This window comes from Piliocolobus tephrosceles, chromosome 15, assembly GCF_002776525.5.
Source record: "Piliocolobus tephrosceles isolate RC106 chromosome 15, ASM277652v3, whole genome shotgun sequence".
Taxonomy (NCBI): Eukaryota; Metazoa; Chordata; class Mammalia; order Primates; family Cercopithecidae; genus Piliocolobus; species Piliocolobus tephrosceles.
The window spans coordinates 107,206,427-107,216,999 of NC_045448.1; the positions used below are offsets into that span (position 1 = coordinate 107,206,427).

Below are 10,573 nucleotides of genomic sequence, written 5' to 3' on the forward strand. Positions count from 1 at the left end.
GCCTCCCGGGTTCAAGTGATTCTCCTGTCTCAGCCTCCCAAATAGCTGGGATTACAGGTGCCTGCCACCACGCCCGGCTAATTTTTGTATTTTTAGTACAGACGGGGTTTCATCATGTTGGCCAGGCTGGTCTTGAACTCCTGACCTCGTGATCTGCCCACCTTGGCCTCCCAAAGCGTGGGGATTACAGGTGTGACTGCCTCGCCCGGCTCTGTGGCTGCTCTTTCATGGCAGCAGCAAGTGGCCTGGCATCAGGGAGCATCACATGGGCCTCTCGATGTGGGTGGTGAAGCCCAAGGAATAAAACTCCCAGCAGACATCCTTGGAGCCTTGCCACCTACTGTCCCCGCTCCCTGCAAACAGCACTGAGGACCAAGCTGGAGCACATGGCTTGTCTCCTGAAATTCTCACTGGGGCATCCTCACAGGACCAAGGACGGGCCCTCCCCACAGCCCCTCTCGGCCCCTACTGTCCAAACAGGGTGGCACATGGTTCCCAAGCATACTGCCCTCTCTCTTGCCCTCATGCCCCACCAGTACTGCCAGGCAAGCTCCTCTTCCATGCCCAGCTAAGTGGCCACCACTGGGATGGAGCCCCCTCAGCTCCCGCTTCTAATTCCACAGTACCGGGGTCACGCCTCAAGAGCGGCCCTGCCTTGAAGCCTTTGTTTTGTGTCTTTTCCCCAAACCAGCACCGTGAGCTGATTGGGAGATGGGTCTGCATCTCTGTCACCCTCATCCATGCCTCTGTCTTTACACTGCTGAGCAGCTATGACACCAGGACCGAGGGACAAGGCTTGCAGCTGGTGAGGAGCCAATGGGCAGGGGCCCTGGCTGGGACTGCAAGCAGGAACACGACCCTGCTCTCCTCCCTGAGGCCTCGTCCTCAGCTGGGCACAAGGCTGCCTGCCACCTACCTTGGAATGTCAGGATCTGATTGGACACCAGGTTCCGGGCCTGGTAGATGTAGCAGAAGAGCTGGTAGTAGTGGGGCTCTGGGGAAAGAGGAGCCATGCCTGTCACCTCCCCAGGACCCCAGCGGCTCCCTCTGGCTGCCCCCACTGCTTCCCCACCCCCTGCCCTCGGCACTGGCCTCTGGGGCCATTCAAGCAGCCTCCCGAGCCAGCCCTTACTGTTAAAGGTGCAGTAGATGAAGGGCATGTTGGGGGGCCGGGCGTCCTGCCTCTGGGGGTCCCTGAATCGTCTGTCCAGACCCCATGGCCATGGCTTGCTTTCCTCTTCCTTCCCAGCACGGTATTTCAGATCCATGGCCTGTAGCCAGGACAGTCTCCCCTGAGGCTCTCGGGTGCTGCTCCTGTGTCCTGTAGCCCAGGCCTGGTCGCCCTCCTCCCTCACGCTGCCACCCTCCTCCCTCATGCTGCCACCCTGGCCAGCCTGAGGCGCAGAGGCCCTTCCTCCTCCATCAGCGCCCCAGCCGGGCCAGGCCCTGGCCTCTCTGGAGCGGGGGATGCAGGCAGGCGCCCCCCAGCCTACGAGGCTTTACCAAGGACCCTTCCAGGAGGAAGACGGGCGCGACCCCCTTGTCCTTGTTGGGCGCCAGCCTGCGGCGCCAGCAGCGGCGGCGGAAGCGGCTCCGGGGCTGAGGGTGGAGGTGGAACTTGGAGCCGAAGGCGTCGTACTCCCAGCCCTCCTCCTCGCCCTCGGCCGGGCCCTGCGGTGGGGAAGAGGGCAGGGCTGTGTTCCCGCAGCCGCGAAGGCGGCTGTGCCCGCAGCCCCCGCCAGGGCCCCCGCGGACGCCTCACCAGCTGCAGGAAGGAGACCGTCTCCTGCTCGTGGCTCAGCGCCCCGCGGTTCCGGAAGCGCACGCGCGCCCAGCGCCGCCGGCGGCACGAGTGGTAGGTCTTCTCCACCGGGCTCCAGACCTGGGGCAGGCCCGAGGGGGGGATGCCCACGCCATACTCCCAGCCTGCGGTGGGGGACCACGGCCTCTGAGTCCGCAGGTGCCCGCGGGTTGGGAGGCCCGGACAGGCCCCGAGACAGGCCCTAGATGGCACGACTTCCCTCCCAGCCACGCCTCTTGCCCTGAGCTGTGGAAAGGAGAGTGGCTGGCTACACTGTGTCACTTGAATGGCCTGGGACCAGCTGCCCAACTTACAAATGAGGCAGGTGAGGCTCAGAGAAGTCCTGTAACTCCCACAAGGCCACACAGCCCATAAGCAGCAAGGCTTGCATCTTGAGCCCGGGCCTTGAGACTTGCAGCCCTGGAGCTGCTGTGGCTGAATTCGGCCACCACGTGACAGCCTCCTGTTCACCAGCATCTGCCACGCCTTGCTCTGGGCCAGGCTTCAGGACACACTGAGGGCCTGTGCTGTCTTAAAACTGGGGCCCAGGCCGGGCGCGGTGGCTCAAGCCTGTAATCCCAGCACTTTGGGAGGCCGAGACGGGTGGATCACCAGGTCAGGAGATCGAGACCATCCTGGCTAACATGGTGAAACCCCCGTCTCTACTAAAAAATACAAAACACTAGCCGGGCGAGGTGGCGGGCGCCTGTGGTCCCAGCTACTCGGGAGGCTGAGGCAGGAGAATGGCGTAAACCCGGGAGGCGGAGCTTGCAGTGAGCTGAGATCCGGCCACTGCACTCCAGCCCGGGCGACAGAGCTAGACTCCGTCTCAAAAAAAAAAAAAACTGCGGCCCATACGTAGGGAAACGCTGGAGACCCAGCTCTGGAGGCTGAGGGGCCCCAGGAATTGAGGCCTATTCCACTGAGGGCTTGGCTGCTCTGATCCCACTCTGCTGGCTGCCGTGATTTTGAGGCCCTGGTCTCTCCCGATCCCAACCCTGACCAAATGACTGACCCTTACTGTCCACTGCGTGGTTCAGCTCCACCACCCAGTCCTTCTTAAAGTGCCAGCCTTGGGGGCACTTCACGTTCTCCCGGGCCTCCATGGGCTGTCCGTTCTGCATGTGGACAGAGAGGGCGAGCAAGGGGCACATGAGCTGGGAGGAGGCTGCCCTCCCTCCCTCTTCCCACACCTGTTTGCGTGCCTGCCGTGGCCGCAGCAGCCTCCCACTCCAGGCCAGACTGCGCTTGCCACACCTCGTGCCACCAGAGCCATCACTGAATACGCTCCAAGGACCTGCCTTTCTGCGCTGGAAACTGCTCCTCCTCATTGTAAAGGGGAGACTTGCATGCTTTTGAGATCAGTTAAACCCACACTGCCCAATACAGTAGCCACCAGCCGCCTGGGGCTAGTCTAGCTTAAATGAGTTAAAATTCAAAGTTTAGTTCCTTCACCTCACTAGTGCCCATTTTAATAGCTCAGTAGCCACACGTGCAGATATAGAACATTTCTATCACCATGGAGAGTTCTACTGGACAGTGCTGGGTTAGCCCATCCCAAACAGATTCTCTCCTTCGGGGTAAGCAGTACCTTTGAAGGAAGCCTACGAGGAACCACTGCTCCCTTTTGTTGTTTCTCAGTCTTATTTAAGGTATTTCTACAAACCCCTCACCGCATCAGTGCTGAGAGAGAGTGCCTGTGGGCCGGTGCGCTCACCCAGGGCCCCACGCGTAGTGCAGGGCATAGGGCTCAGACCCTTTCCACTGGGAACCCCAGCTTCCAAGGCACCCCGCCTGGTGGCCTTGCTTGCCCCCCAACCCCTGAGGCAGCTTCGGCCCTACTCACCACGTCTGTGTTTGGGATGGCGGCAGGCCCCCAGGCGCCTCTGGTGTCGCGGCCCTGGTTCTCATAGACCTCCTCCAGCACCTGGCTCTTGTTGATGTCTATGTCCAGGAGGAGTCTGGGGGTAGTGAGACCCCAAGTTCCCAGCACACCTCCCCCAGCAGCCCCTGGGGCCGTCCTCTGCTGGCCAAGCGTTCCCATACCTGGCATCCCCATCTGCTCTGGGCAGGACAAGGCCAGCAGGGCCTGGCATGCAGGACAGGGTGGTGGGCAGGGCGCTTGGCCTGGTGCACCTCGGCCCTCTGGCACCAGGCTTAGGGGCTGGGTACCCATCTTTCTGGGCTGACATGGATTGGCCCTCCCAGGTGAAAAGTGTCCCCTCCGGTGGGGCCTGCCCCCTCCAGCCTTACCTCCTCTGAGGTTCCACTGTCCAGCTGTCCTGCCAGTGCCATCCCAGGGGTGGCTGGAAATCCGTCATGGGGAGGGTCTTGTTCCCCATGACATCTGAGAAGTTGGGGCAGCGATACAGCCCCTGCTGCCCCCACTGGTCTTTATACTTGGCCTGATTCTCATACTAGGGGAGGGAAGCTTGTCAGGGCGGCCGCCTCCTCCAGCACAAAGTGCGGGGACATGGGCCTCCCCCGGACCCCCTGACTCTGGGCTGCAGGGGCATTCTAAAACTGTGGTAGCCAGGCAAGAAAGGGCCATGTCCCCATTGCACAGGTGAGGGCACTGAGGCTCAGAGGTCAACCCTGCCCTGGGTCACTCAGCTGGCAGAGTGGAGTGGATGCTGCATGTTTGGATACAGAGATATCATAAGACATCTATGTAGTGCTTGGAGGCACAGACGTGGAGAGAGGTCTGGGTTGAAGGGGAGAGAGCAGGGCCTGTGTGCTCAGCGGGGAGAGTGTGGATGAAAAGGCCCAGAAGCAGCAATGGTGGTCAAATGGTGCAGGAGGGCTGGGCTCCCCAGGGTCTGCAGTGATGAAAGAGCAGGCAGCTGCCATCAAAGGCACTGGCCCAGTCCTCTGGTGCCTGCTGAGCATACAGGCCCTGCTCCCTGCCCCTCACCCTGCACCCCTTTCTGCCTCTGCACCTCCAAGACCTACAGAGCTGGTTAGACATATTATAATGTATCCATCTACACATGCAACTTAGACACTGCAAACATATGTTTTAATTCAGTATGTTAAAAAGCCTGCCGGGCGCGGTGGCTCAAGCCTGTAATCCCAGCACTTTGGGAGGCCGAGACGGGCGGATCACGAGGTCAGGAGATCGAGACCATCCTGGCTAACACAGTGAAACTCCGTCTCTACTAAAAATACAAAAAACTAGCCGGGCTACGTGGCGGGCGCCTGTAGTCCCAGCTACTCCGGAGGCTGAGGCAGGAGAATGGCGTATACCCGGGGGGCGGAGCTTGCAGTGAGCTGAGATCCGGCCATTGCACTCCAGCCTGGGAGACAGAGCCAGACTCCGTCTCAAAAAATAAATAAATAAATAAAAAATAAAAAGCCTGACACTCAAACCTTATTTCCCCTCTGCTGTTCACATGGCTTCCTGAGCCATGTCCTCCCTCAGGGAGCCCAGGACATCTCCCCTTCCCTGGTTCTAGAGCAGTCCCTGGCCGCCGCCCGCCCACTCCCCGGGTTGATGGTTCAGTGGGCAGATGCCTCAGATCCTGCTCCTCTACCGTTCTAGGCCTTCACCTCCTGGGACCCTGTTGGGGCCTGCAGGGGTCCCGGGCTGCCCTGTTGGTGATGGGCGAGGCCCCTGCAAGTCAGAGCCTTGCTCACTTCATATGCTGTGGATGAACTAGGAGAAAGCTCGGAATAAACCTGCATCCGGGAGAGGGGGATCAGGCCCTGGAGGCCACTTAGTTGCCCCCTTTGTCTCCACACGTGTGTGGAGGATCAACAAGAGCCCAGAGCTGGCAGCGTCCAAGATTCCTTTAGTCTCTGCCTCCTCTATCAGACTCTCCCCTCGCCGTCAGTTTCGGTCAGGAATTTTTTCTCCCTCTTCAGTGCAGGGCTACTGCAGCTTCACCCTCTCTCATCACGCCAAATGCCCTGCAGGGAGGCCATCTCTTCCCTGCCAGGCCACCTCACCCCCACCCCTGCATGCCTGCCCTGGCCCTGGGCTGCCGCTCACCACTCACCGTCTCGGCGTACACCGCCGTGTCACCCTGGCGGAGAAGCTGCAGGTCCTTGCTGTCTGTGACGTTGCCAAGCCACATGCAGACCCGGAGGTGAGCTGGGAGCACATCCTTCTGTCCTTCACCCTCTGGGTACTGAGTCAGAGGCCGATCGGTCCCATAGGGGCACTAAACACCCTGAACGCCACCCCAGCCACCCCCCAAGTGGGCTGTACCTGCCCCTTTCCCCCGAGCCCTGGGAGCGGGGCCCTCACTGAGCTGAGTGCTGGAGCCCTAACTGAATGGCATGGAGTTCTGTTCTGGGAGTGCCTCGCACAGGGAGTAGCAGGGACGTTGATAATGGGGGGACGGACTGACGGACATTCCTTGTGAGTTGGTTATGGGCCGGCACTGTGCCAGTTGCCCGGTGTGCATCGTAGGCCTGGATCCTCGCAGCCCACCACGAGGAGGGCGTAGTGATCGCCAGGCCCATTCTACAGAGCAGCACACTGAGGGCTGGGCATGGTCAGGAGTTGGCCTAGGGCCACACAGAGCCAGGATTCGTGTCTCAGGGGCTCTTGCAGGATGCAAAGGACTCTGGTGGGTATGGAAGGAGCTTTGCACATTGGTGGAGACGGCAAAGGGCAGGTACAGTTGGGGCCAGGGAAAGCCCAGTGTCCTTACTGTTGAGAGTATGGGCTAGAGAGAATGGATGCAGGGCCAGGGGCCAGGGGCCAGGCCACAAGGCGGCACCTTCTCCAGGAGGCAGTGGGGAGCCAGGAAGTCTCTGATGGGGGAAGGGAGTGGCCCCCACGTCCCCCCGGGAGGATCAGAAGCAGGGAGGCCACTGTCACAGCCAGGAGTGAGGGTCGTGGTCAGGGTGTTTAGTCTTATTTATAGCTTGCATCTGATATGATGGGCTGGTGCCAAATCTTATTAAATTAAATATTTTGGAGATCACCCTGTCATGGTCCAGGGAAGAGATGACAAGGGGCTGGACCAAGCGGCGGCCATGAGGATGATGGAGGAGGTAGATTTGTTTTCTGGTTTTGTTTCTTTTTTTTTTTTTTTTTGAGATGGAGTCTCGCTCTGTCACCCAGGCTGGAGCAGCGTCATGATCTCGGCTCACTGCAACCTCCGTCTCCCAGGTTCAAGCGATTCTCCTGCCTCAGCCTTCCGTGTAACTGGGATTACAGGCATTCGCCACCATGCCCGGCTAATTTTTTGTATTTTTAGTGGAGACGGGGTTTCACCATGTTGGTCAGGCTGGGTCTTGAACTCCTGACCTCAGATGATCCACCCGCCTCGGCCTCCCAAAGTGCTGGGATTACCTGTGAGCCACCGTGCCCACGAGGAGGTGGATTTGGGGAACATTTATGAGGTACATGGACTTGGCATCACCCAACATGCTGGCAGCCACAGACCCCTCTCTTCCTCTGGGGACTGCTTCAACCCCATTTCACCCATAGGGGCTGCCCTGCAAGTTCAGGAGCTCCCCTGGGGGCATTTCTCGGCCCTGTCCTCCCCTGAGGACCCCTTGATTCCCACCTGTAGGAAGAGTGTCTGTATCTTCCCACAGAGCCTGCCGGAGTGCAGGGCCCCTGCCCGGGAGAAGAGGACGGAGTGGGCAGGCACCTGTGCGTAGGCCACTCGCTGCTCCTTGGCCACCAGCCAAATCATCACGTCAGGAATGCCCATCTGGGGCTGCCAAGGTGGGAGAATGTCAGGCCCTGCGCGGCCGGCTCCCAGCCCTGCTCCAGGCCAGTGTGTGCAGCACCCACCTCAGGGAGCACAGCGTTGAGGCGGTACAGCCAGTCCTCCGCTGTGGCCACCATGTCCCTGGGCATGGCTTGCTTGGCCTTTTGGGCCAGTTCCTGCAGGAGGAGGCTGCGGAGCTGCCACCTCTTCCTGTCCAGGCTGGTGGCTTTGGGCTGGTCGGTCATGCAGGGCAGAGGGCGCCTGTGGCCAGGACAGGGTAGCAGGGGCTGGACCTCTCTACTGCCTCCCAGTGTCACCAGTGCCCTGCCTTAGGCCAGCGTGCCCCTCCTGGCCTCAAGATCCTGTCCCCATTTGCTGCTGGCCTGGCCCGGGAGCCCTTCCCACCATAGGAAGCCTGCTCGCTGTGCGTCCAGCCCTGGGTTCTCATCCAGCCCTCTACCACGGCCTGCAGGGAGGTGAGGCTGTGTGGGCTTGTCTGCAGGAAGGGGACAGGTTGACTCGGTAGGAGCCTCGGGCGTGGGTGTGGGGCAGCAGGGGCCATTCTGATGGGGCGGTCAGGGGGCCTGAACGGGAAGGGAGAAGTGACTCTTGGGGTTTCCTGCTGGGGAGAGGTCTGAGCAGTGCTCCTCCCCAAGGAGGGTGGGGGGAGGTGTTCAGGGCACTGCTCTGAGCCCCCAGGCCTGGATCTGGCTCAGCTCCAGGCCAGCTGCACCCCAGAGTGCCCCTACTCCTACTTGCAGTCCTCCACCAGCTCCCTCAGCAGTTTCTCCCACTGGTGGAGGAGAGCTGGGTCCTTCGGATTCCGCGTGGATTTCAGGGTGTCCAGGTTGGCTTTCTGCCCAGCAGGAAAGAAACGGTAAGAGAGCCCACCTCAGCATGGAGCCCAGCTGGACAGGCCACAGGGCTGGTTGGCCCAAGATGTTTTCAGCCACGACCTTGGGAACTTTGAGGGGTAACTTGGTGATATCAGTTCAAGGTCGTCCACAACTCCGAGGCTAGGACCCCCGCCCCCACATCCTTCCTGCTACCCAACAGAAGAAACAGGTGGCAAGAAGCTGGGACGGGGTAAGACTGGGAAGCAGTGCAGAGCACTGACCTCCACATAGGTGTGAGAAAGTCATGCCGGAGGTCCCAGCCCCAGGTGGCTCCCGAGAACTACACTCCCAACAGGCACTTGAGACCGTTTGTGATCTCATTCCTTCCACCTTCCATGGTCGGATCTTCATGTCACCTCCATGCCTCCCCCCGACCCTGCTGAACTTCAAAAAGCAGCACATTGCTGTGGCTTTGCACGTTACTCCCTTCTACCTCCACCCAGCCCCCAACAAACTCCTATGCGTTCTTCAAAACCCTGCTGATGTGTCATCTCTTTTGTGCACACCTCCTCTATCTTCTCTTCCTCTCCTCTCCCCACCTTCTCTCTCTGACGCTATAGCACCTGGTACCTGCATCTCCATCATAGCCCTAGTTGCACTGCACAGTCACTGCCTGCATGTCCAACTTCCCTAGACAGTGAGGACAGGGGCTGTGTTTAATCATCCTTGTGTCTTCAGTGCATAGCCCTGCTTCTGGCACGTTCTTCTCAACAGTGTGGAATGAATGCATGAATGAGCTGTGTGACCAGTTTCCTGCCACTGTGATGCAGTTTCCCAAGTCTCCCAGCCACACTCTGAACCCTTCCCAGCATCGGCTCCCGCACCACTCACCAGGCGGTCCCGAGTGAAGTGGAGGAGGTTGAGGCAGTTCATGCGGAAGCTGACGTCCTCCCAGTTGGAGGTCACGGCCACGACAGGCTTGGTGTTGTACCAGGGCACATAATGGTAGATGTTCCCTGGGACACAGAGACACATGGAGGGACGGGGTGTCTGGGGGATTCCGGGAGGTCTCTTCTCACTGTGTTCTCTCGAGGACCTCTCTGGACCACTTCACCCTCAACGATGCGATTTGCTAACAACGCTAACTGGAGCCCTCCAGCTGGGAGGCTGGGCTGGGGCCTGACTGAGAATGTGAGAATGTGTGCACTTTGACCTTTCATTGTCACATGGTCTTCCAGAGTCCCCAGTTTACAGTGGGGAAATCCATGCTAGCAATGGGAAGCCGTTTCCCTGAGGTGGCATAGCCAGGCGGTCAAAACGCAGGCGCCTAGCTCCAGAGCCCTGGGTTTTGAACCTCAAGCGAGACGCCAGGAGTAGGGGCATGGGGCACGACTCCGGGTGGGACGGGGGCAGGGGGACAGGTATAGACAAACACCACTGATGGGTGCCACAGACTGGGTTCCCTCGCCATGTTCCTTATTGAAATGAGGCGGAAGCAAGACCAAATGTAAAGGATTCTGAACCACACTGCTGCCGAGTCGGCCTTAGAGGCAGAAATCCACAGAAAACGAACATGTAACCTGCAGAAAATCTGCGAGGCAAGCGAAAGCCAAAGCTGACTTTTGTTCTCCAAATTTCTGGAAACTTCTTGGAAACTTGTGCTTTTCTTTGGCAACTACAGGAGGAACGGGGGGCAGAAGAGAAAGCCTAGGGCTGACTGGGGTGGGCAGTCTAACAGGGACCGATGTGCTATAGACTGGCTCTGCCCCCCACAGAAAGGCGTCCTCAAGTCCTCAACCCCAGGACCTCAGAATGTGGCCTTATTTGGAGAGGGGGTGTCTTTGCAGATGTAATGAGTTAGGATGAGGTCATACTGGAGCAGGGTGGGCCCGTAATGACTGGTGTCTTTATAAGAAGGGAGACAGAGAGATGGCAGTTGAGTGAGGACAGACACGGAGACACCGTGTGAAGGTGGAGGCAGAGACTGGCAGGACGCAGCTGTGAGCCCAGGAACACCAAGGACCACAGCAACCGCCAGAAGCCACGAGGGAGCCGTGGCCAGGTTCTCCCTCAGTGCCCTCGGCAGAGATCAACACTGACACCCTGACTTTGAACTTCTGACCTCCAGACCCGTGAAAGAATGAGTTTCTGTTGTCTAAAACCACCTGGTTTGCAGGGCTTTGTTATGGTATTAATACACCATGCAGAGCACGAGCTCCAAACCCTAAGCCGTTGGGGCTGGGGAATGAGAACTGACCCATCAC

General features: G+C 59.3%; 1 protein-coding gene across 1 annotated transcript in view; it reads right to left on the bottom strand.

Moving 5' to 3' along the window:
• FER1L5 (fer-1 like family member 5) overlaps positions 1-10,573 on the bottom strand; it is a 37,059-nt gene that overhangs the window by 17,503 nt on the left and 8,983 nt on the right. The window contains exons 3-14 of the mRNA XM_026448510.2: positions 9,201-9,325; positions 8,229-8,329; positions 7,557-7,734; positions 7,324-7,479; positions 5,800-5,931; positions 4,055-4,218; positions 3,648-3,762; positions 2,817-2,919; positions 1,763-1,926; positions 1,504-1,671; positions 1,133-1,271; positions 917-994 (exon numbers count right to left, since the gene is read on the bottom strand). Coding sequence (XP_026304295.2) covers positions 917-994; positions 1,133-1,271; positions 1,504-1,671; positions 1,763-1,926; positions 2,817-2,919; positions 3,648-3,762; positions 4,055-4,218; positions 5,800-5,931; positions 7,324-7,479; positions 7,557-7,734; positions 8,229-8,329; positions 9,201-9,325 — 1,623 coding nt within the window. The remainder of the gene's footprint in view (positions 1-916; positions 995-1,132; positions 1,272-1,503; positions 1,672-1,762; positions 1,927-2,816; positions 2,920-3,647; positions 3,763-4,054; positions 4,219-5,799; positions 5,932-7,323; positions 7,480-7,556; positions 7,735-8,228; positions 8,330-9,200; positions 9,326-10,573) is intronic.